At 41.3% G+C, this 27,582-nt stretch overlaps 1 protein-coding gene across 1 annotated transcript in view; it reads right to left on the reverse strand.

Annotated features, from left to right (window-relative positions):
- The window catches only part of NPC1 (NPC intracellular cholesterol transporter 1), a 322,060-nt gene that overhangs the window by 132,914 nt on the left and 161,564 nt on the right, over window positions 1–27,582 (reverse strand). Inside the window, exons 11-12 of the mRNA XM_053714975.1 lie at window positions 19,887–19,989; window positions 16,866–17,055 (exon numbers count right to left, since the gene is read on the reverse strand). Coding sequence (XP_053570950.1) covers window positions 16,866–17,055; window positions 19,887–19,989 — 293 coding nt within the window. The remainder of the gene's footprint in view (window positions 1–16,865; window positions 17,056–19,886; window positions 19,990–27,582) is intronic.

A 27,582-nucleotide genomic window follows, 5' to 3' on the forward strand; every position in this document is an offset into this window, starting at 1 on the left:
CACTGCCTGTAGAACCTTTCTCCCAAAAACAGCCTCCGAAGAAGCAAAAGTATCAAATTTGTAAAATTTGGAAAAAGGATGAAGCGAAGACCAAGTTGCAGCCTTGCAAATCTGTTCAACAGAGGCCTCATTTTTTAAAGGCCCAGGTGGAAGCCACAGCTCTAGTAGAATGACCTGTAATCCTTTCAGGAGGCTGCTGTCCAGCAGTCTCATAGGCTAAACGGATTATACTCCGAAGCCAAAAAGAAAGAGAGGATGCCGAGGCCTTCTGACCTCTCCTCTAGCCAGAGTAAACAACAAACAGGTTAGATGTTTGGCGAAAATCTTTAGTAGCCTGTAAGTAAAACTTCAAGGCACGGACTACGTCTAGATTATGCAAAAGACGTTCCTTCTTTGAAGAAGGATTAGGACATAATGATGGAACAACAATCTCTTGATTGATATTCTTGTTAGAAACCACCTTAGGTAAAAACCCAGGTTTTGTACGCAGAACAACTTTATCTGAATGAAAGATCAGATAAGGAGAATCACAATGTAAGGCAGATAACTCCGAGACTCTTCAAGCCGAGGAAATAGCCATCAGAAAAAGAACTTTCCATGAAAGAAGTTTGATATCAATAGAATGAAGGGGTTCAAACGGAACCCCTTGAAGAACTTTAAGAACCAAGTTTAAGCTCCATGGAGGAGCAACAGGTTTAAACACAGGCTTAATTCTAACTAAAGCCTGACAAAATGCCTGAACGTCTGGAACTTCTGCCAGACGCTTGTGTAAAAGAATAGACAGAGCAGAAATCTGTCCCTTTAAAGAACTAGCTGATAATCCTTTGTCCAAACCCTCTTGGAGGAAGGACAATATCCTAGGAATCCTAACCCTACTCCATGAGTAATTCTTGGATTCACACCAATGAAGATATTTACGCCATATCTTGTGGTAAATTTTCCTGGTGACAGGCTTTCGTGCCTGTATTAAGGTATCAATTACTGACTCGGAGAAGCCACGCTTTGATAGGATCAAGCGTTCAATCTCCATGCAGTCAGTCTCAGAGAAAGTAGATTCGGATGATTGAAAGGACCTTGTATTAGAAGGTCTTGTCTCAGAGGCAGAGTCCATGGTGGAAAGGATGACATGTCCACTAGGTCTGCATACCAGGTCCTGCGTGGCCACACAGGCGCTATCAATATCACCGATGCTCTTTCCTGTTTGATTTTGGCAATCAGACGAGGGAGCAGAGGAAACGGTGGAAACACATAAGCCAGGTTGAAGAACCAAGGCGCTGCTAGAGCACCTATCAGTGCTGCTTCTGGGTCCCTGGACCTGGATCCGTAACAAGGAAGCTTGGCGTTCTGGCGAGACGCCATGAGATACAATTCTGGTTTGCCCCAACGGAGAACCAATTGAGCAAACACCTCCGGATGGAGTTCCCACTCCCCCGGATGAAAAGTCTGACGACTTAGAAAATCCGCCTCCCAGTTCTCTACACCTGGGATATGGATCGCTGACAGGTGGCAAGAGTGAGTCTCTGCCCAGCGAATTATCTTGGAGACTTCTGACATCGCTAGGGAACTCCTGGTTCCCCCTTGATGGTTGATGTAAGCCACAGTCGTGATGTTGTCCAACTGAAATCTGATGAACCTCAGTGTTGCTAGCTGAGGCCAAGCCAGAAGAGCATTGAATATTGCTCTTAACTCCAGAATATTTATTGGGAGGAGTTTCTCCTCCTGAGTCCATGAACCCTGAGCCTTCAGGGAGTTCCAGACTGCACCCCAACCTAGAAGGCTGGCATCTGTTGTTACAATTGTCCAATCTGGTCTGCGAAAGGTCATACCCTTGGACAGATGGGCCCGAGATAACCACCAGAGAAGAGAATCTCTGGTTTCCTGATCCAGATTTAGTAGAGGGGACAAATCTGTGTAATCCCAATTCCACTGACTGAGCATGCATAATTGCAGCGGTCTGAGATGCAGGCTCGCGAATGGCACTATGTCCATCGCCGCTACCATTAAGCCGATTACTTCCATGCACTGAGCCACCATGGGGCGCGGAATGGAGTGAAGAACACTGCACGCATTTAGAAGTTTTGATAACCTGGACTCCGTCAGGTAAATTTTCATTTCTACAGAATCTATTAGAGTCCCTAGGAAGGAAACCCTTGTGAGAGGAGATAGAGAACTCTTTTCTTCGTTCACTTTCCCCCCATGCGACCTCAGGAATGCCAGAACTATCTCTGTATGAGATTTGGCAATTTGAAAGCTTGACGCCTGTATCAGGATGTCGTCCAGGTAAGGAGCCACCGCTATGCCTCGCGGTCTTAGGACCGCCAGAAGTGAGCCCAGAACCTTTGTAAAAATTCTTGGGGCTGTAGCCAACCCGAATGGAAGAGCTACAAATTGGTTATGCCTGTCTAGAAAGGCAAACCTCAGGAACCGATGATGATTCTTGTGAATCGGAATGTGAAGGTAGGCATCCTTTAAGTCCACTGTGGTCATGTACTGACCCTCTTGGATCATGGGTAAAATGGTTCGAATAGTTTCCATCTTGAATGACAGAACTCTGAGGAATTTGTTTAGGATCTTTAAATCCAAAATTGGTCTGAAGGTTCCCTCTTTTTTGGGAACCACAAACAGATTTGAATAAAACTCCTGTCCTTGTTTCGTATGCGGAACTGGATGGATCACTCCCATTACAAGGAGATCTTGGACGCAGCTTAGGAATGCCTCTTTCTTTATCTGGTTTGCAGATAATCTTGAAAGGTGAAATCTCCCTTGTGGAGGAGAAGCTTTGAAGTCCAGAAGATATGCCTGAGATATGATCTCCAACGCCCAGGGATCCTGAACATCTCTTGCCCATGCCTGGGCGAAGAGAGAGAGTCTGCCCCCCACTAGATCCGTTGTCGGATAGGGGGCCGCTCCTTCATGCTGTCTTAGAGGCAGCAGCAGGCTTTCTGGCCTGCTTGCCCTTGTTCCAGGACTGGTTAGGTTTCCAGGCCTGCTTGGATTGAGCAAAAGTTCCCTCTTGTTTTGAAGCAGAGGAAGTTGATGCTGCACCTGCCTTGAAATTTCGAAAGGCACGAAAATTAGACTGTTTGGCCTTTGATTTGGCCCTGTCCTGAGGAAGGGAATGACCCTTACCTCCAGTAATGTCAGCAATAACTTCTTTCAAACCAGGCCCGAATAAGGTCTGCCCCTTGAAAGGAATGTTGAGTAATTTAGACTTTGAAGTCACATCAGCTGACCAGGATTTGAGCCAAGCGCCCTACGCGCCTGGATGGCGTATCCGGAATTCTTAGCCGTTAGTTTAGTCAAATGAACAATGGCATCAGAAACAAATGAGTTAGCTAGCTTAAGAGTTCTAAGCTTGTCAACAATTTCAGTCAATGGAGCTGTATGGATGGCCTCTTCCAGGGCCTCAAACCAGAATGCCGCTGCAGCAGTGACAGGCGCAATGCATGCAAGGGGCTGTAAAATAAAACCTTGTTGAATAAACATTTTCTTAAGGTAACCCTCTATTTTTTTATCCATTGGATCTGAAAAAGCACAACTGTCCTCAACCGGGATAGTGGTACGCTTTGCTAAAGTAGAAACTGCTCCCTCCACCTTAGGGACAGTCTGCCATAAGTCCCGTGTAGTGGCATCTATTGGAAACATTTTTCTAAATATAGGAGGTGGGGAAAAGGGCACACCGGACCTATCCCACTCCTTACTAATAATTTCTGTAAGCCTTTTAGGTATTGGAAAAACATCAGTACTCACTGGCACTGCATAGTATTTATCCAGCCTACACAATTTCTCTGGCACTGCAATTGTGTCACAGTCATTCAGAGCAGCTAATACCTCCCCAAGCAATAAAGGAGATTCTCAAGCTTAAATTTAAAATTAGAAATCTCTGAATCAGGTCTCCCCGATTCAGAGACGTCACCCACAGACTGAAGCTCTCCGTCCTCAGGTTCTGCATATTGTGACGCAGTATTAGACATGGCTCTTACAGCATCTACGCGCTCTGTATCTCGTCTAACCCCAGAGCTATCGCGCTAGCCTCTCAATTCAGGCAATCTGGATAATACCTCTGACAGGGTATTATTCATGATTGCAGCCATGTCCTGCAAAGTAATCGCTATGGGCGTCCCTGATGTACTTGGCGCCATATTAGCGTGCGTCCCTTGAGCGGGAGGCGAAGGGTCCGACACGTGGGGAGAGTTAGTCGGCATAACTTCCCCCTTGACAGACCCCTCTGGTGACAATTCTTTTATAGATAAAGACTGATCTTTACTGTTTAAGGTGAAATCAATACATTTAGTACACATTCTCCTATGGGGCTCCACCATGGCTTTTAAACATAATGAACAAGTATCCTCTGTTTCAGACATGTTTGTACAGACTAGCAATGAGACTAGCAAGCTTGGAAAACACTTTAAAGCAAGTTAACAAGCAATATAAAAAACGTTACTGTGCCTTTAAGAGAAACAAATTTTGACATTTGAAATAACAGTGAAAAAAGGCAGTTACACTAACAAAATTTTTACAGTGTATGTAACAAGTCAGCAGAGCATTGCACCCACTTGCAAATGGATGATTAACCCCTTAATAACAAAAACAGAATAATAAATGATAAAAACGTTTTTTTTAAACAGTCACAACAACTGCCACAGTCTACTGTGATTGTTACCCTCCTCAAACACGACTTTGAAGCCTTTTGAGCCCTTCAGAGATGTCCTGTATCATGCAGAGGGAAGCTGAATGTCTTTGTCAGTATTTTTAGCTGCACAGAAAAGCACTAAAATAGGCCCTTCCCACTCATATTACAACAGTGGAAAGCCTCAGGAAACTGTTTCTAGGCAAAAATCAAGCCAGCCATGTGGAAAAAAACTAGGCCCCAATAAGTTTTATCACCAAGCATATATAAAAACGATTAAACATGCCAGCAAACGTTTTATATTACACTTTTATAAGAGTATGTATCTCTGTTAATAAGCCTGATACCAGTCGCTATCACTGTATTTAAGGCTTAACTTACATAAATCCGGTATCTGCAGCATTTTTCTAGCAAGTTCCATCCCTAGAAATATGTTTACTGCACATACCTTATTGCAGGAAAACCTGCATGCCATTCCCCCTCTGAAGTTACCTCACTCCTCAGAATATGTGAGAACGGCAGTGGATCTTAGCTACTTCTGCTAAGATCATAGAAATCACAGGCAGATTCTTCTTCTAATGCTGCCTGAGATGAAACAGCACACTCCGGTACCATTTAAAAATAACAAACTTTTGATTGAAGTTAAAAAACTAACTATAATACACCACTCTCCTCTTACTACGTCCATCTTTGTTGAGAGTTGCAAGAGAATGACTGGATATGGCAGTGAGGGGAGGAGCTATATAGCAGCTCTGCTGTGGGTGATCCTCTTGCAACTTCCTGTTGGGAAAGAGAATATCCCACAAGTAATGGATGATCCGTGGACTGGATACACTTAACAAGAGAAATATATATTTATATTCAACTCATTTGCTGGGGTTAAACAGATAAAAAAAGGTAACTCGTTTAAAGAAAAAAAAAATGCTAAAATTAAATAGAATATTTTTTTGTAATCTAAAATGTCCCTTTAACCAATAAATTACAGGGTATCCCACTGTTCTCCTAAATAAAGAATCCTTAAAAGGAATAATCTATTGAATCATGAATATAATTAAACCATCTACTGACTGTACAAGTGTTGAAACACAAGTGAATAAGGGTTCTGTCCACTACAACTACATAAAACTATAAACTTGGAACAGTGTGTGCTCAAAAAAAACAAAGAAGTCCACAGCTGCATTCATTACTTGTGGGAATACAGAACCTGGCCACCAGGAGGAGGCAAAGACACCCCAGCCAAAGGCTTAAATACCTACCCCACTTCCTCCATCCCCCAGTCATTCTGCTGAGGGAACAAGGAACAGTAGGAGAAATATCAGGGTGAAAAAAGGTGCCAGAAGAAAAAAAAAACAATATAAATTTAGGGTCGCCCACCGGAGAGCATGGGCGGGAGCTGTGGACTCTCCCTTTATCGAAGTAAAGAAAATTATCTGGTAAGTCATAATTTATGTTTTCCTTCTAAATACAGGGAGAGTCCACAGATGCATTCATTACTTGTGGGAAAATTATACCAAAGCTACAGAGGACACTGAATGCTAACGGGAGGGACTAATAAGAGGCGGCCCAATCTGAGGGCACCACAGCCTGCAAAAAAACAACAACTCCCAAAGGCTTCAATAGAAGCAAAACTTAAAGAAAAAGAAAGTAGGATGTTAGGAGGACCAAGTAGCCGTCCAACAATCAGAACCATAGGAACTCATGTCAGAGACCACCAAAGATGTCACCGCACTCGAACTGAGTCATAGACCTCCGAGGAGGCTGGTGTCCTGCTGTCTCCTAAAGCCATCTAAACACACCTCCATTCAAGGTGCAAGTAGCTGCAGCTGGTTTCAAACTGCAAAACTTTCGCTTGCTAGGCAGCTAAGCTAACCATCAGGCTACTACAGTTGGCTCCAAAAAGGAGGAAGCTAATCAGCTTCCAAACCTTGCACTCTCCAGACCTAAAGGAAAAAACTGAGAACGTTCTGATAAAGTCTGACAGAAACTACAAGGTAGGATTCCCCAAAAAAGGAGAACCTCATCCCATTTGGACAATGGATAGCCCTATTAGAAGGGAGAGCCCAAGAAGGAAAACATATTGTAATAGTTGCAACACATGAACTTTAACACATGAAAACACCACAACAGTCGAAATAGGTCCTTGAATAAGATACAAAAACCACCTCCTGTATAGGTACAAAGGAAAACCGATGTAACTCCTGAAGGACAAATCCAACCCCAAAGGAGCAGGAAATAGTCCTGCCAACTCAGCCACAGGCAGTGCCCTAACAAAAATAACTTAACACTTGGAAGATCAAAAGATTTCTGAACCAAGTACCAACAGATAGGAAAAAACTACCTGTAAAAACATACCAGAGAAAGGAACCATTACTGAGTCCATCTGCAACCGTTCGCTGATCAGGCAGCTAGGCCAACCCAGATTATCTTGGCAGGCTTCCCCTCGAACAAGAACTAGCTAGACAAACCCTTCACCAGCTCATTTTAGAGGGGAAGAAGATACTCTAGAAACCAGAAGAAAGTCCAGACAAGCTAGTTCCTCCCGACACCAGAAGGGAGACCTCCACGCCTAGAATAGGAGACGAGGAACCAGAACAAACTTAAGGGAAGACCAAAAACCTTCCAGAAATGAAAACCTAGATCCCAGCGAACCCTCGCAAATCACCCCAGAAGGTGTAAGAGACCTGAACCCTGTAGGTCCCCACAACAAGGGAACACTCAGATAGCAAAGCCTCTAATCCGTGCAGACACACTCCCGGGCATAAAAAGGACAACAGCCTCACAGATGCCCACTTCAGAGAAAATCGAGCCATACTTGAAAAACAGCGACATGGCCGAAAATAAGAAGGTTACACAAGACCTCCTAAGATTTTAAGAAACCTGTAACAGCAGGATTCAAAACTCCAAGCCTACAGCTTGCTAAACCGGAAAACCAATCTTTGAGGCCACGAGGCCAGTGGACCTCCGATAAGAACTCGATCTGCTTTCCTCAGATCCACAGTTAATAACCTCTGGATAGACAGAATAAAATGGACGATTGTAAATAACATCCGCTCCGAAAGAGCACTCTCAGAGAATGAAGTGCCACCAAGAGCCGTGGTGGGCCTCCCACCACCAAATTGAGACCTGCCTGTCTACACAGGAGGGACTCACTAAATCACAAATAATTCACTCACTAACAGGTCCCAACTGGAATGAAGCTAGCAAACCAGACCTCAGAACAAAATGCTTGACTGGAAAGAGAAACCCCCAAGATAAATGGAAGGTAAATTCTGGGCCCCACTCTCACCCTGCTGACGGGGAAGAGACCAAGACAAAACTGCCCCGGTGTAGTAGGAAAAAATCCCCCAACACCGGGAGATCAGAACCAAACACTGAAGAACGAATCCCCAACCGGTATCCAAAGGAAATGACTGCTCAGACAGACCCCATGCTATGTCGAAGACACGGCCTGGGCTGAATCCATCACCCCCCCACCATGCCAATGAAGGCCTGAAGGTGAATTGGAGGGCAGAAACCTATGAAGTATTCTAACTTCGCAAGTTCAAAGGCCAAGAGCCTTCCTGTCTGAAAAGACCAAACTGTATCCAAAAGAGTCAGCCAGGTGCAAACACCAGAACTCCAGTCTAGGTCCACCTCTAAGGGTGTAATCAGCAGGAAGCAATCCCAAAAAAAGTCTACTAGTAGATGCTAGAAAAACCAGAACCATGAAAACCCGGGAGCCACCGCAACACCTAGAAACAGTCTACTGTTACATTAAACCTCAGATCCCAAAGAAAACTCAGGATCCAACGAGGTTCCAGAAGAAAAAAACGGTCCCTAGGACCCAGACCTGCTTAAACCAGGAAGTAAGAAATGGGTATCCAGCAACAGCAGCTGGATTTAAACTCTCAACCTTCGAGTTGCAAGCTACAGAGATAACCAGGCTACACTGGACTACTCTAAGCCAGAAAGAAATCTTCAGCCTAAATCCCAGTAGAAAGAACCAAGAATTCCCACTGAACAAAGAGCTCTAATAAGCTCTGCCTAAAAACATCAGACCCAGAAAGGACGGGAAAAACCCCTCCCCTATTGGACCACATTAACAGTGAAAAGACACTGTGAAGGGTACCGGGACAAGACACCAAAGGTCACCTATTCCAGAAAGGCCGTAGGGAAAGGCTCAACTCCGTCCTCCAGGACCCCCATGCCCCTACGATCCAGCATCCCACGCCCATCCAAAAAAACCTAAGACAGGTCCTGCCTGTCCTCTGGTATAGACAGACCTGCTCTGCCTGGACCAGAAGAGCTCATTCTCTGAAGTAGAAGGAAAGAACAGACTTGACTTTTACCCAAAACGAGTCATGCCCGTCATCAAGTGTACAGCATGTTTGTCATAAAAAACAAAGAAAAACAGAATTTATGCTTACCTGATAAATTACTTTCTCCAACGGTGTGTCCGGTCCACGGCGTCATCCTTACTTGTGGGATATTCTCTACCCCAACAGGAAATGGCAAAGAGCCCAGCAAAGCTGGTCATATGATCCCTCCTAGGCTCCGCCTACCCCAGTCATTCGACCGACGTACAGGAGGAAATATGCATAGGAGAAACCATATGATACCGTGGTGACTGTAGTTAGAGAAAATAATTCATCAGACCTGATTAAAAAAAACCAGGGCGGGCCGTGGACCGGACACACCGTTGGAGAAAGTAATTTATCAGGTAAGCATAAATTCTGTTTTCTCCAACATAGGTGTGTCCGGTCCACGGCGTCATCCTTACTTGTGGGAACCAATACCAAAGCTTTAGGACACGGATGAAGGGAGGGAGCAAATCAGGTCACCTAAATGGAAGGCACCACGGCTTGCAAAACCTTTCTCCCAAAAATAGCCTCCGAAGAAGCAAAAGTATCAAATTTGTAAAATTTGGCAAAAGTGTGCAGAGAAGACCAAGTCGCTGCCTTACATATCTGGTCAACAGAAGCCTCGTTCTTGAAGGCCCATGTGGAAGCCACAGCCCTAGTGGAGTGAGCCGTGATTCTTTCAGGAGGCTGCCGTCCGGCAGTCTCATAAGCCAATCGGATAATGCTTTTAAGCCAAAAAGAAAGAGAGGTAGAAGTTGCTTTTTGACCTCTCCTTTTACCAGAATAAACAACAAACAAAGAAGAAGTTTGTCTGAAATCTTTAGTGGCCTCTAAATAGAATTTTAGAGCACGGACTACGTCCAAATTGTGTAACAAACGTTCCTTCTTTGAAACTGGATTCGGGCACAAAGAAGGTACAACTATCTCCTGGTTAATATTCTTGTTGGAAACAACTTTCGGAAGAAAACCAGGCTTAGTACGCAAAACCACCTTATCTGCATGGAACACCAGATAGGGTGGAGAACACTGCAGAGCAGATAACTCTGAAACTCTTCTAGCAGAAGAAATTGCAACCAAAAACAAAACTTTCCAAGATAATAACTTAATATCTACGGAATGTAAGGGTTCAAACGGAACCCCTTGAAGAACTGAAAGAACTAGATTGAGACTCCAGGGAGGAGTCAAAGGTCTGTAAACAGGCTTGATTCTAACCAGAGCCTGAACAAACGCCTGAACGTCTGGCACAGCTGCCAGCCTTTTGTGAAGTAAAACAGATAACGCAGAAATCTGTCCCTTCAGAGAACTTGCAGATAATCCCTTCTCCAAACCCTCTTGCAGAAAGGATAAAATCCAAGGAATTTTTATCTTGTTCCATGGGAATCCTTTAGATTCACACCAATAGATATATTTTTTCCATATCTTATGGTAAATCTTTCTAGTTACAGGCTTTCTAGCCTGAATAAGAGTATCTATTACAGAATCTGAAAACCCACGCTTTGATAAAATCAAGCGTTCAATCTCCAAGCAGTCAGTTGGAGAGAAACCAGATTCGGATGTTCGAATGGACCTTGAACAAGAAGGTCCTGTCTCAAAGGTAGCTTCCATGGTGGAGCCGATGACATATTCACCAGGTCTGCATACCAAGTCCTGCGTGGCCACGCAGGAGCTATCAAGATCACCGAAGCCCTCTCCTGGTTGATCCTGGCTATCAGCCTGGGAATGAGAGGAAACGGTGGGAAAACATAAGCTAGGTTGAAGGTCCAAGGTGCTACTAGTGCATCTACTAGAGTCGCCTTGGGATCCCTGGATCTGGACCCGTAACAAGGAACCTTGAAGTTCTGGCGAGACGCCATCAGATCCATGTCTGGAATGCCCCATAATTGAGTTATTTGGGCAAAGATTTCCGGGTGGAGTTCCCACTCCCCCGGATGGAATGTCTGACGACTCAGAAAATCCGCTTCCCAATTTTCCACTCCTGGGATGTGGATTGCAGATAAGTGGCAGGAGTGATCCTCCGCCCATTGAATTATCTTGGTCACTTCCTCCATCGCCAGGGAACTCCTTGTTCCCCCCTGATGGTTGATATAAGCAACTGTCGTCATGTTGTCTGATTGAAACCTTATGAATTTGGCCTTTGCTAGATGAGGCCAAGCTTTGAGAGCATTGAATATCGCTCTCAGTTCCAGAATGTTTATCGGGAGAAGAGATTCTTCCCGAGACCATAGACCCTGAGCTTTCAGGGGTTCCCAGACCGCGCCCCAGCCCACCAGACTGGCGTCGGTCGTGACAATGACCCACTCTGGTCTGCGGAAACTCATTCCCTGTGACAGATTGTCCAGGATTAGCCACCAACGGAGTGAATCTCTGGTCCTTTGATCTACTTGAATCGTCGGAGACAAGTCTGTATAATCCCCATTCCACTGTCTGAGCATGCACAGTTGTAATGGTCTTAGATGAATTCGTGCAAAAGGAACTATGTCCATTGCTGCAACCATCAATCCTATTACTTCCATGCACTGCGCTATGGAAGGACGAAGAACAGAATGAAGAACTTGACAAGAGCTTAGAAGTTTTGATTTTCTGACCTCTGTCAGAAAAATTCTCATTTCTAAGGAGTCTATTATTGTTCCCAAGAAGGGAACTCTTGTTGACGGGGAAAGAGAACTTTTTTCTATGTTTACTTTCCATCCGTGAGATCTGAGAAAGGCTAGGACGATGTCCGTATGAGCCTTTGCCTTTGACAGAGACGACGCTTGAATCAGGATGTCGTCCAAGTACGCTACTACTGCAATGCCCCTTGGTCTTAGAACCGCTAGAAGGGACCCTAGTACCTTTGTGAAAATTCTCGGAGCAGTGGCTAACCCGAATGGAAGTGCCACAAACTGGTAATGCTTGTCCAGAAAAGCGAACCTTAGGAACTGATGATGTTCCTTGTGGATGGGAATATGGAGGTACGCATCCTTTAAATCCACCGTGGTCATGAATTGACCTTCCTGGATGGTAGGAAGGATCGTTCGAATGGTTTCCATTTTGAACGATGGGACCTTGAGAAATTTGTTTAGGATCTTGAGATCTAGAATTGGTCTGAACGTTCCCTCTTTTTTGGGAACTATGAACAGGTTGGAGTAAAACCCCATCCCTTGTTCTCTTATTGGAACTGGATGAATTACTCCCATCCTTAACAGGTCTTCTACACAATGTAAGAATGCCTGTCTTTTTATTTGGTTTGAAGATAATTGAGACCTGTGGAACCTTCCCCTTGGGGGTAGTTCCTTGAATTCCAGGAGATAACCTTGAGAAACTATTTCTAGTGCCCAAGGATCCTGAACATCTCTTGCCCAGGCCTGAGCAAAGAGAGAAAGTCTGCCCCCCACCAGATCCGGTCCCGGATCGGGGGCCATCCCTTCATGCTGTTTTGGTAGCAGTGGCAGGCTTCTTGGCCTGCTTACCCTTGTTCCAGCCTTGCATCGGTCTCCAGGCTGGTTTGGGTTGAGAAGAATTACCCTCTTGCTTAGAGGATGTAGAAGTAGAGGCTGGTCCGTTTCTGCGAAAGGGACGAAAATTAGGCTTATTTCTAGCCTTAAAAGACCTATCCTGAGGAAGGGCGTGGCCCTTTCCTCCGGTGATGTCTGAAATAATCTCTTTCAAATCGGGCCCAAACAGTGTTTTGCCCTTGAAAGGGATGTTAAGTAATTTTGTCTTGGAAGACACATCCGCTGACCAAGACTTCAGCCAGAGCGCTCTGCGCGCCACGATAGCAAACCCCGAATTTTTCGCCGCTAATCTCGCTAATTGCAAAGCGGCATCTAGAATAAAAGAGTTAGCCAATTTAAGTGCGTGAACTCTGCCCATAATCTCCTCATACGAAGATTCTTTATCGAGCGACTTTTCTAGTTCTTCGAACCAGAAACACGCTGCCGTAGTGACAGGAACAATGCATGAAATTGGTTGAAGAAGGTAACCTTGCTGAACAAACATTTTTTTAAGCAAACCCTCTAATTTTTTATCCATAGGATCTTTAAAAGCACAACTATCTTCTATGGGAATAGTAGTGCGTTTGTTTAGAGTAGAGACCGCCCTCTCGACCTTAGGGACGGTCTGCCATAAGTCCTTTCTGGGGTCGACTATAGGAAATAATTTCTTAAATATAGGGGGAGGCACAAAAGGTATGCCGGGCCTTTCCCATTCCTTGTTTACTATATCCGCCACCCGCTTGGGTATAGGAAAAACATCGGGGGGCACCGGAACCTCTAGGAACTTATCCATCTTACATAATTTCTCTGGAATGACCAAATTGTCACAATCATCCAGAGTAGATAAAACCTCCTTAAGCAGTGCGCGGAGATGTTCTAATTTAAATTTAAATGTTACAACATCAGGTTCAGCTTGTTGAGAAATTTTCCCTGAATCTGAAATTTCTCCCTCAGACAAAACCTCCCTCCTGGCCCCTTCAGATTGGTGTGAGGGTATGTCAGAAGCGTTATCATCAGCGTCCTCTTGCTCTTCAGTGTTTAAAACAGAGCAATCGCGCTTTCTTTGATAAGTAGGCATTTTAGATAAAATATTTGCAATAGAATTATCCATAACAGCCGTTAATTGTTGCATAGTAATAAGTATTGGCGCACTAGATGTACTAGGGGCCTCTTGTGTGGGCAAAACTGGTGTAGACACAGAAGGGGGTGATGCAGTACCATGCTTACTCCCCTCATCTGAAGAATCATCTTGGGCACTATTATTATCTGTGGCATCATTGTCCCTACTTTGTTTGGACACCATGTCACAATTATCACATATATTTAAATGGGGAGACACCTTGGCTTTCATACATATAGAACATTGTTTATCTGATGGTTCAGACATGTTAAACAGGCTTAAACTTGTCAACAAAGCACCAAAAACGTTTTAAAATAAAACCGTTACTGTCACTTTAAATTTTAAACAGAACACACTTTATTACTGACTATGCGAAAAAGTATGAAGCAATTGTTCAAAATTCACCAAAATTTCACCACAGTGTCTTAAAGCCTTAAAAGTATTGCACACCAAATTTGAAAGCTTTAACCCTTAAAATAACGGAACCGGAGCCGTTTCTATATTTAACCCCTATACAGTCCCAGGAATCTGCTTTGCTGAGACCCAACCAAGCCCAGAGGGGAATACGATACCAAATGACGCCTTCTGTAAGCTTTTTCAGTGGTTCTTAGCTCCTCACACATGCATCTGCATGCCTTGCCTTCCAAAAACAACTGCGCATTAGTGGCGCGAAAATGAGGCTCTGCCTATGACTAGAGAAAGGCCCCCATCTGAAAAAGGTGTTCATACAGTGCCTGCCGTTTTTTAACAACAATCCCCAAGATTATAATAATTATAAAGCGCTATAATCTGTCAAATATGCTTAGCAAGTAATCGTTTTAGCCCAGAAAAATGTCTACCAGTTTTTTAAGCTCTTATAAAGCCTTTATTCTCATACTTAATCTAAGAAAATGGCTTACCGGTCCCCATAGGGAAAATGACAGCCTTCCAGCATTACCAAGTCGTGTTAGAAATGTGGCCATCATACCTCAGGCAGAAAAGTCTGCCAACTGCTTCCCCCAACTGAAGTTACTTCATCTCAACAGTCCTGTGTGGAAACAGCAATCGATTTTAGTAACGTTTGCTAAAATCATCTTCCTCTCACAAACAGAAATCTTCTTCTCTTTTCTGTTTCAGAGTAAATAGTACATACCAGCACTATTTTAAAATAACAAACACTTGATTGAAGAATAAAAACTACATTTAAACACCAAAAAACTCTTAGCCATCTCCGTGGAGATGTTGCCTGTGCAACGGCAAAGAGAATGACTGGGGTAGGCGGAGCCTAGGAGGGATCATATGACCAGCTTTGCTGGGCTCTTTGCCATTTCCTGTTGGGGAAGAGAATATCCCACAAGTAAGGATGACGCCGTGGACCGGACACACCTATGTTGGAGAAAGTAAATTCTAAAGTCCCAGCAGCGCTAGGAAACTGAGAACAACACGGAAGTATGCTTCGAGGCTTAACTTTCAATTCTAGAAAATAGAGGGAACCCCCCCGACCAGAAAACTAGAATCTTCCATTGGAAAACTCCAACAATCTCAAACATCAAAGTTGATAGTACCAAAAATCCCATGTGACGAAACATCCTTCTAAGAAGAGTTTCTATAACAACCCAGAGCTCTACAAAACAAACAGGCAACCGCCTTGAAAAGGAGAGTGTAAACAAAAAACAGGTCCGACCTGTAATACAACACAATCCCCCATAGAGCTCGGAACTGGGATTCTAACTAAACAATAAACAAAAAAAGGTAACACAAGACAAGGAATAGGATCCCCTCCTTCCCACATCTAGATAAGCTCGTTATCAGATTTAGAGGACTGAGATGCAACTGACGGATCAGCACTGGGAACCTCCAACATTGCCAAAATCTCTTTCAGGAGTAACAGGCGTACCCTTCTAAATCTAAATGCAAAGCCCTCCATAGTCGGAGGACCCAAGTCAGCAGACTCTGACCCAGGAGGATCTTCCTCTGAAGCCTCAGAGGTAACCGCATCCCCAGAGGACTGATCGGACACAGCCACTATTTTAAACAAGTGTCCATTGGCAGGAGAGCCCGGATTACCCCTTCGCTTACGTGTAGCAGGGATAGGTAACATATCTAAGGCCGAAGAGATGGCCATGCGGAACTGCGTAATAACCTCTAGTGTAAACAAACCCCTTACAGGCGAAGGAGGGTCGGAACCCAGGACAACTGCATATGTAGGAACAGAATCTAGGGAACACACCTCACTGGATGAAGAATCCTCAGAGGCGGATGGCTCAGTGGTCTCTAACATTTCAACATTTGTTGCTGAGAACACGTTATTGCGGCATACGAAACATAATTGAGAGGGCAGGTAACAAAATCTGTATCGGAGGAATCCTCTATATCAGAATCCTCCATAACTTGTCTATATAAATTTATAGAAAAGAAAAAAACAACTGGCACCTTATATCCCCAATGGCTGGGGCACTCACCACCACCTATGACCTAGATAGAGAAGATGCTCCTCAGACACCCGGTCATGAATCGGAAGATGGGGGGGGGAAAAAACATGACCACTACCAGTCACATGGTGCTCATGCAGAACCTAGCCCTGCTAAGGAAAAAGCGTGCCATCTTAATAAAAAGAAACTGCGCAGCTCTCCAAATAAATAACCTGTATGTTCCGTATCAGCCTAGTAGCCCAAACGTTCTTACACATAAGCAGTCAAATCACATAATATACAATTAAAAAGTCCCACTGTTCTATAATCCCCCTCAGGAGATATTAACCCTATGATTCCATAAGATAAAGGAGTCCCACTGAGACCCTGTTTTCTATCGTTAACAAGTGTATAAAGTAATGAAACAATCTTACCGGAATCTATGCCATGGAACAGTGACACGGTCCTTCAAGTTTGACAGATTGTAGCAGCGCTTCTGACATGGACTTGAGTAAAGAAAGCAGGCAGCGAAACTCGTGAATTGCTTTAGGAGCTGTCAATATGAGTCTGGATGGGTTCGCAGAAAGACTCTCCCTGCATCTCCTGACTAACTTTTGTCAATGCTCTCACTGAGAGGCTGACAAGACTACTTAAAACTCCAGTTCCATCTCGAAGAGTACTACCCTCCATAAGGAACTACTCCGAAAAACTTCTGATACTTCTCTGCCAACCTCCTGTGACGAAAGGCAAAGAATGACTGGGGGATGGAGGAAGTTGGGGAGGTATTTAAGCCTTTGGCTGGGGTGTCTTTGCCTCCTCCTGATGGCCAGGTTCTGTATTTCCACAAGCAATGAATGCAGCTGTAGACTCTCCCTGTATTTAGAAGGAAATAAGAATAAGTATAAAACATACCAAGATGCTGCTGCAGTGCCTGATATGACCCAAAGCCAATGAGATGTAGACAAACATAGCAGCATAGCTGATAATGACTGTAGTTACGTCGCTGTTGCTTTCACGATTAAGTTCATCCTCAATGCTCCTCTCAGCAGAGAATGAAATGGATAAGTTTTGATGGTGGTAATTCTTCACAAATGTGATAAACCTAAAAGTAATATTAGATAAAAACAAAAAACTTGTCTAATGGTTTCTTGAAAAAGATAAGACAAACTGTACTATGTATAAAAAAATATTGCATATTACCTTAAAGGAATTTTTCTCTATTTTGTTGTGCATCAGAGCATTTTACCTAAACGCACACGACTATTCATAATGTTCCAAATCATAATGTTCCTTGCTCGGTATAGAAATATGGAACTTATTGCTTTTTATTGACAACAATACACTTAAAAGGGATAGAAAGGTAAAACAACTAAATGGGTGCATTTCAATTTGAATTAGAATCTTCTTAGAGAGTCAGCAGTAGCTTGCATAACACAAATTATGTATTCAGAAGCAACACACACCACTGCCAGCTCTCTGAGGTGGTGTGGTGTTTGAATACTGGCGCAAAGGCCTTCACAGGATATGCGCATATGCTGCAGACACACAGTAATAACTCATACTAGAAGCAATTTTGACCTGTCTATCCCTTTAATTGTACCCCCCCACCGTGCACACACAAAAATCAAGCCCTTAAATTGCAATTATGACTGACTATACTTCCAGTTTCCATATTGTGGGACAGTGACATATTGCCACATTTAACATTTCGGTGCATAAAGCATATTTAATACATGGCTTCCCTGTACTCAATAGAAAACCAATAAAATACATAATAATCTGGAAGCATTGTGCTTGCTCTTTGAAGGAACATATAAGTATATGTTTAAAAAAAAAAAAACATCTCAAGACTATAGGATTTTTACAATCTGCTGCATATTTTTTTTCTGATAACATATTGACTGTTATATCCCATTCTAAAACTTAAAGGAACATAAAAGTGCAAAAACAAATGCTCTTATGAGAATTGTATTATTGCACTATTGCTTTCATATTACAATATGTAACCCATGCAAAATGTTAAAGAGACAGTCTAGTCAAAATTAAACTTTCATGATTCAAATAGGGATGTAATTTTCAACAATTTTCCAATTTACTTTTATAATCAAATTTGATATGTTCTTTTTGTATTCTTTGTTGAAAGCTAAACCTAGGTAGGCTCATGTGCCAATTTCTAAGCCCTTGAAGGCCGCCTCTTGTCTCAGTGTATTTTGACAGTTTTTCAAAGCTCTACTTCATGTTTGCCATATAGGTAACATTGTGCTCACTTCAGTGGAGTTATTTATGAGTCAGCATTGATTGGTTTGCTGAAATCGCATTGCAGTATGGGTTAGAGGAAACATTTTCCTAGTCTTTAAAAAACAATTGGATTCTATTATTTTTCTATAAGGCATGGGCTATTGATCGTTATATGATCCATACCTGAAAGTTAGGGAGAAACGTCATGCTTCTAATAGGAATAGTCTTTACTTCCTTCCCAATAACAGATTGACACAATATCTAATAATATTAATTATTAATAATAATAATAATAACAATATTGAATGTCTGAGGTTTTAGAACTATAACATAATGATACTATAATAATGATACAATAGCACCATGGTCCTTTTGATTATGTCTCTAACTTTCATCAATTGTATTATTACTTGTTCATATTAAGGGTTGATACATGTGCTAGCAATATATACTATGTATTCATGAATGTTTTATTTATGCACCTTATTTTTGATGCAATCTGGATAAGCATTGGTTAATTATTTGATGTTCATTAAAGGGACACTGAACCCAAATTTTTTCTTTCGTGATTCAGGTAGAGCATGCAATTTTAAGCAACTTTCTAATTTACTCCTATTATCAATTATTCTTCGTTCTCTTGGTATCTTTATTTAAAAAAGAAGACATCTAAGCTTTTTTCTTGGTTTAGTACTCTGGACAACACTTTTTTATTGGTGGATGAATTTATCCACCAATCAGCAAGGACAACCCAGGTTGTTCACCAAAAATGGGCCGGCATCTAAAGTTACATTCTTGCATTTCAAATAAAGATACCAAGAGAATGAAGAAAATTTGATAATAGGAGTAAATTTGAAAGTTGCTTAAAATGTCATGCTCTATCTGAATCACGAAAGAAAATTTTTGGGTTCAGTGTCCCTTTAAGTTAATCACATGATCAGTGGCTACCCAATAGAATGACAGCTACAGATATATATTTTAAAATTAATTAATTAAAATTAACCAATGGAGTTCCGGGAATTCTCATCTCTCATACTTGCATAACCTGTACGTAACCAGGTTACAAATTGTAGAACAGTTGTGACATTTCTTTTTTTAGTTATACGTCAATGCATGCATAAGCAAAAGGGTGGAGCTGTATCCGCCTCTTCCATTCCACTCAAGAACTTTGATGACTTTATGGCTCTGTTGTAGATAATGTGGTGGAAGATCAGTCTAACATTATGTAACCTATCATTTCTTTTTTGATGTATGTACTGTTCTTTTCATTGAATCTTAATAAAGCTTTGAAAACCAAAAAAAAAAAAAAATTAACCAATGGAGTGTCTATGATTAAGGCCATACGGCCGAAACATGTCAGACAGTTTGTCCTGTTTTTTTGCTGTCTGTCTGTAGCTTTTTAATGATTTTCTAAATAAAGATTATTTTTTTTTTACCAATACATTTCAAGTCCCACTAGGGAGCACCAAGCTTTTCAGCAGGAAATGGCATACACATATAATTACTGTTACCGATTGTCTCACCGGCCCCTTTGGGAGCTTTTAACACTTAGTAGTAAGCCATTAAAGCAAAAAATTTCGCCTTTAGTCATTTGGTTGCCTTTAACGCTTTTTTTTTTTTTTTTTTTTTTTTTTTAACAGCCACTGAGTTAATCTTGACTGAGAATGACCTTTATAAAAAACAAACAAAAAAACTTACTCTTTTTCCCAGGCCTTTGCTTTGTTTATTTTTTCTGTGTCGTTATGATAATTTTGGACAGGGATCGTAATCACAAGTGCTGTTGCATTGCTATAGTTTTCACCTGCATAAAGGAACATAATTATACTTCAGTCAATACTACACAAGATAAGCAAATATAGCTGTGGCAGCAATTGTCAAACAACTCAGAAAAACACAATATATTTATCATCACTTTATATGTCAGGTGCATTGTTTTGTAAAAGAGAATAACCTTTATCTATTCTACATAAGATCCTTTACAGAATCAGCACAAACTACCCTAAAAAGCCACACACTTCCCCTTATTAATACAATGAAGCACTGACTAAAATATTTTACTCTTTGATGAATCGTACGTTTGTGAAGTGAACTTCTAAATAGTTTCCTTATACAGTATAGATATATATATATATATATATATATATATACACACATACACACACACACATATATACACTCTAGTTTTAGGATCCAAGTACTCACTGTAAGTTGTGTTGCCTGGGTGCACTCTATGGTAGATAGGTAGAAACTTTCATGAAGAGAAGAGGCACACACAGGACTTAATTAACACAAAATTTATTAATAGTTCATTAATTCAGTCAGTCAACGTTTCGGTCCTCACAGGGACCTTTATCAAGACTGTTCTATGCAAGAGAATACAACAAAATAAAGGAAAAAACACAATTAGTTCCACTAAGAGTAACACACAACACTAAACAAAGCTAACAAACATAAGACATATAAAGAACAAAGGAAAAAGTGACAACGGAAAAAAAAATAGAAAACATAATTTATGTAAGAACTTACCTGATAAATTCATTTCTTTCATATTAGCAAGAGTCCATGAGCTAGTGACGTATGGGATATACATTCCTACCAGGAGGGGCAAAGTTTCCCAAACCTCAAAATGCCTATAAATACACCCCTCACCACACCGACAATTCAGTTTAACGAATAGCCAAGAAGTGGGGTGATAAGAAAAAAGTGCGAAAGCATATAAAATAAGGAATTGGAATAATTGTGCTTTATAAAAAAATTCATAACCACCCCAAAAAAAGGGCGGGCCTCATGGACTCTTGCTAATATGAAAGAAATGAATTTATCAGGTAAGTTCTTACATAAATTATGTTTTCTTTCATGTAATTAGCAAGAGTCCATGAGCTAGTGACGTATGGGATAATGATTACCCAAGATGTGGATCTTTCCACACAAGAGTCACTAGAGAGGGAGGGATAAAATAAAGACAGCCAATTCCTGCTGAAAATAATCCACACCCAAAATAAAGTTTAACGAAAAACATAAGCAGAAGATTCAAACTGAAACCGCTGCCTGAAGTACTTTTCTACCAAAAACTGCTTCAGAAGAAGAAAATACATCAAAATGGTAGAATTTAGTAAAAGTATGCAAAGAGGACCAAGTTGCTGCTTTGCAAATCTGATCAACCGAAGCTTCATTCCTAAACGCCCAGGAAGTAGAAACTGACCTAGTAGAATGAGCTGTAATTCTCTGAGGCGGAGTTTTACCCGACTCAACATAGGCAAGATGAATTAAAGATTTCAACCAAGATGCCAAAGAAATGGCAGAAGCTTTCTGGCCTTTTCTAGAACCGGAAAAGATAACAAATAGACTAGAAGTCTTTCTGAAAGATTTAGTAGCTTCAACATAATATTTCAAAGCTCTAACAACATCCAAAGAATGCAGCGATTTCTCCTTAGAATTCTTAGGATTAGGACATAATGAAGGAACCACAATTTCTCTACTAATGTTGTTGGAATTCACAACTTTAGGTAAAAATTCAAAAGAAGTTTGCAACACTGCCTTATCCTGATGAAAAATCAGAAAAGGAGACTCACAAGAAAGAGCAGATAATTCAGAAACTCTTCTGGCAGAAGAGATGGCCAAAAGGAACAAAACTTTCCAAGAAAGTAATTTAATGTCCAATGAATGCATAGGTTCAAACGGAGGAGCTTGAAGAGCGCCCAGAACCAAATTCAAACTCCAAGGAGGAGAAATTGACTTAATGACAGGTTTTATACGAACCAAAGCTTGTACAAAACAATGAATATCAGGAAGAATAGCAATCTTTCTGTGAAAAAGAACAGAAAGAGCAGAGATTTGTCCTTTCAAGGAACTTGCGGACAAACCTTTATCTAAACCATCCTGAAGAAACTGTAAAATTCTCGGAATTCTAAAAGAATGCCAAGAAAAATGATGAGAAATACACCAAGAAATATAAGTCTTCCAGACTCTATAATATATCTCTCTAGATACAGATTTACGAGCCTGTAACATAGTATTAATCACAGCGTCAGAGAAACCTCTTTGACGAAGAATCAAGCGTTCAATCTCCATACCTTTAAATTTAAGGATTTCAGATCCTGATGGAAAAAAGGACCTTGTGACAGAAGGTCTGGTCTTAACGGAAGAGTCCACGGTTGGCAAGAGGCCATCCGGACAAGATCCGCATACCAAAACCTGTGAGGCCATGCCGGAGCTACCAGCAGAACAAACGAGCATTCCTTCAGAATCTTGGAGATTACTCTTGGAAGAAGAACTAGAGGCGGAAAGATATAGGCAGGATGATACTTCCAAGGAAGTGATAATGCATCCACTGCCTCCGCCTGAGGATCCCGGGATCTGGACAGATACCTGGGAAGTTTCTTGTTTAGATGGGACGCCATCAAATCTATTTCTGGAAGTTCCCACATTTGAACGATCTGAAGAAATACCTCTGGGTGAAGAGACCATTCGCCCGGATGCAACGTTTGGCGACTGAGATAATCCGCTTCCCAATTGTCTACACCTGGGATATGAACCGCAGAGATTAGACAGGAGCTGGATTCCGCCCAAACCAAAATTCGAGATACTTCTTTCATAGCCAGAGGACTGTGAGTTCCTCCTTGATGATTGATGTATGCCACAGTTGTGACATTGTCTGTCTGAAAACAAATGAACGATTCTCTCTTCAGAAGAGGCCAAAACTGAAGAGCTCTGAAAATTGCACGGAGTTCAAAAATATTGATCGGTAATCTCACCTCCTGAGATTCCCAAACTCCTTGTGCCGTCAGAGATCCCCACACAGCTCCCCAACCTGTGAGACTTGCATCTGTTGAAATTACAGTCCAGGTCGGAAGCACAAAAGAAGCCCCCTGAATCAAACGATGGTGATCTGTGCACCACGTTAGAGAGTGTCGAACAATCGGTTTTAAAGATATTAATTGAGATATCTTTGTGTAATCCTTGCACCATTGATTCAGCATACAAAGCTGAAGAGGTCGCATGTGAAAACGAGCAAAGGGGATCGCGTCCGATGCAGCAGTCATAAGACCTAGAATTTCCATGCATAAGGCTACCGAAGGGAATGATTGTGACTGAAGGTTTCGACAAGCTGCCATCAGTTTTAGACGCCTCTTGTCTGTTAAGGACAGAGTCATGGACACTGAATCTATTTGGAAACCCAGAAAGGTTACCCTTGTCTGAGGAATCAATGAAGTTTTTGGTAAATTGATCCTCCAACCATGATCTTGAAGAAACAACACAAGTCGATTCGTATGAAATTCTGCTAAATGTAAAGACTGAGCAAGTACCAAGATATCGTCCAAATAAGGAAATACCACAATACCCTGTTCTCTGATTACAGACAGAAGGGCACCGAGAACCTTTGTAAAAATTCTTGGAGCTGTAGCAAGGCCAAACGGCAGAGCCACAAACTGGTAATGCTTGTCCAGAAAAGAGAATCTCAGGAACCGATAATGATCCGGATGAATCGGAATATGCAGATATGCATCCTGTAAATCTATTGTGGACATACAATTCCCTTGCTGAACAAAAGGCAAGATAGTCCTTACAGTTACCATCTTGAACGTTGGTATCCTTACATAACGATTCAATATTTTTAGATCCAGAACTGGTCTGAAGGAATTCTCCTTCTTTGGTACAATGAAGAGATTTGAATAAAAACCCCATCCCCTGTTCCAGAACTGGAACTGGCACAATTACTCCAGTCAACTCTAGATCTGAAACACAATTCAGAAATGCTTGAGCTTTTACTGGATTTACTGGGATACGGGAAAGAAAAAATCTCTTTGCAGGAGGTCTCAACTTGAAACCAATTCTGTACCCTTCTGAAACAATGTTCTGAATCCAAAGATTGTGAACAGAAGTGATCCAAATTTCTTTGAAAAAACGTAACCTGCCCCCTACCAGCTGAGCTGGAATGAGGGCCGCACCTTCATTTGGACTTAGAAGCAGGCTTTGCCTTTCTGGCTGGCTTGGATTTATTCCAGATTGGAGATGGTTTCCAAACTGAAACTGCTCCTGAGGATGAAGGATCAGGTTTTTGTTCTTTGTTGAAACGAAAGGAACGAAAACGATTATTAGCTCTGTTTTTACCCTTAGATTTTTTATCCTGTGGTAAAAAAGTTCCTTTCCCGCCAGTAACAGTTGAAATAATAGAATCCAACTGAGAACCAAATAATTTGCTACCCTGGAAAGAAATGGAAAGTAGAGTTGATTTAGAAGCCATATCAGCATTCCAAGTCTTAAGCCATAAAGCTCTTCTAGCTAAAATAGCTAGAGACATAAACCTGACATCAACCCTGATAATATCAAAGATGGCATCACAGATAAAATTATTAGCATGCTGAAGAAGAATAATAATATCATGAGAATCATGATGTGTTACTTGTTGCGCTAAGGTTTCCAACCAAAAAGTTGAAGCTGCAGCAACATCAGCCAAAGATATAGCAGGTCTAAGAAGATTACCTGAACACAGATAAGCTTTTCTTAGAAAGGATTCAATTTTCCTATCTAAAGGATCCTTAAACGAAGTACCATCTGACGTAGGAATAGTAGTACGTTTAGCAAGGGTAGAAATAGCCCCATCAACCTTAGGGATTTTGTCCCAAAATTCTAATCTGTCAGACGGCACAGGATATAATTGCTTAAAACGTTTAGAAGGAGTAAATGAATTACCCAATTTATCCCATTCTTTGGAAATTACTGCAGAAATAGCATTAGGAACAGGAAAAACTTCTGGAATAACCACAGGAGATTTAAATACCTTATCCAAACGTTTAGAATTAGTATCAAGAGGACCAGAATCCTCTATTTCTAAAGCAATTAGAACTTCTTTAAGTAAAGAACGAATAAATTCCATTTTAAATAAATATGAAGATTTATCAGCATCAACCTCTGAGACAGAATCCTCTGAACCAGAAGAGTCATCAGAATCAGAATGATGATGTTCATTTAAAAATTCATCTGTAGGGAGAGAAGTTTTAAAAGATTTTTTACGTTTACTAGAAGGAGAAATAACAGACATAGCCTTCTTTATGGATTCAGAAACAAAATCTCTTATGTCATCAGGAACATTCTGCACCTTAGATGTTGAAGGAACTGCAACAGGCAATGGTACTTTACTAAAGGAAATATTATCTGCATTAACAAGTTTGTCATGACAATCAATACAAACAACAGCTGGAGGAATAGCTACCAAAAGTTTACAGCAGATACACTTAGCTTTGGTAGATCCAGCACTAGACAGCGATTTTCCTGTAGTATCTTCTGACTCAGATGCAACGTGAGACATCTTGCAATATGTAAGAGAAAAAACAACAACATATAAAGCAAAATTGATCAAATTCCTTAAATGACAGTTTCAGGAATGGGAAAAAATGCCAAAGAACAAGCTTCTAGCAACCAGAAGCAATGAAAAATGAGACTTAAATAATGTGGAGACAAAAGCGACGCCCATATTTTTTAGCGCCAAATAAGACGCCCACATTATTTGGCGCCTAAATGCTTTTTGGCGACAAAAATGACGCCACATCCGGAACGCCGACATTTTTGGCGCAAAATAACGTAAAAAAATGACGCAACTTCCGGCGACACGTATGACGCCGGAAACGGAAAAGAATTTTTGCGCCAAAAAAGTCTGCGCCAAGAATGACGCAATAAAATGAAGCATTTTCAGCCCCCGCGAGCCTAACAGCCCACAGGGAAAAAAGTCAAATTTTTGAAGGTAAGAAAAAATGATTAAATCAAATGCATTATCCCAAATATGAAACTGACTGTCTGAAAATAAGGAATGTTGAACATTCTGAGTCAAGGCAAATAAATGTTTGAATACATATATTTAGAACTTTATAAACAAAGTGCCCAACCATAGCTTAGAGTGTCACAGAAAATAAGATTTACTTACCCCAGGACACTCATCTACATGTTTGTAGAAAGCCAAACCAGTACTGAAACGAGAATCAGCAGAGGTAATGGTATATATAAGAGTATATCGTCGATCTGAAAAGGGAGGTAAGAGATGAATCTCTACGACCGATAACAGAGAACCTATGAAATAGACCCCTTAGAAGGAGATCACTGCATTCAAATAGGCAATACTCTCCTCACATCCCTCTGACATTCACTGCACGCTGAGAGGAAAACCGGGCTCCAACTTGCTGCGGAGCGCATATCAACGTAGAATCTAGCACAAACTTACTTCACCACCTCCATCGGAGGCAAAGTTTGTAAAACTGAATTGTGGGTGTGGTGAGGGGTGTATTTATAGGCATTTTGAGGTTTGGGAAACTTTGCCCCTCCTGGTAGGAATGTATATCCCATACGTCACTAGCTCATGGACTCTTGCTAATTACATGAAAGAAAAGTAAAAAAATGATGCCTGGAAAATACTTAAATACACAAAAAAATGAAGTTTCATGAGCTGTGCATAGGTATCCCCATATCTGCTAGTAAAGTATACATGCTAAGGTCCAAAGCCCTTCAGAGAGAGGTTGCACATGTACGTGTAATCAGATTTAGCTGAAAACATTTCAATTCATGCATATAGTAGCAAACGTGCTTGTAAATTAACAATGGTGAAACCAAGAACAAGGTCTTACAGCTCATCGCGCTGACTCTGATGTAACTAGTTCAATAAATATACAACTTGTACACAGATACAGATCAGATCATAGAGGTGACAAATGCATAACTATATACTAATAAAATACAACGCAAAAAAAGCAAAACAAGTCGGGACAAGGACAAAAAACTTAATAAGTAAATTCTGAATGGAAATCAAAAGGATTTATAGGGTCAAAACAGATTAAAAGATTAAAAAGACTCCTATCCTCACTAGGGATGTCCACACATATTAATCGATGTTTAAACAATGGTATAGGCATATGTATATATATTAGTGTAAAACACCTGCTGCAAAAAATACCTCGCGATAATGTGCTTAAATGAACATGCAGAAAAAACACCCAATATGATTAAGCGTGTTTGCTACTAATGTAACATGTGTACCAGTGTATCGTGTCAAGCGTAGCGTTCCTAGACCCTTGCAGGTAAGTATATGAAAACAGGTGATCAGGTAACTATCGTGTAAGGCCCAGTTTTCAGGAACCCATGTGTCCCAAAAGTACAGAGAATGTCAGAGCAATTGGCAGCATGTTATAATGGATCAATTGGAGGATCACAGTTTAAAAACAACCAGGTGGTCACACATGTAGATTTACTTACCTCCGTAAGAGGATGTGTATAGTACTCAGCGGTGAGCAGATTGTGATTTGTGCCACCCTTAAATACCGTGTAGATTGCGTGGCGTTGACGTATATGACATCATGAGCCGGGCGTCTGAATCCCGTAATTGTATTGGCGTAGTCATGGTAACTAT

Source organism: Bombina bombina, chromosome 5, assembly GCF_027579735.1.
Source record: "Bombina bombina isolate aBomBom1 chromosome 5, aBomBom1.pri, whole genome shotgun sequence".
In the NCBI taxonomy this organism is placed as follows: domain Eukaryota; kingdom Metazoa; phylum Chordata; class Amphibia; order Anura; family Bombinatoridae; genus Bombina; species Bombina bombina.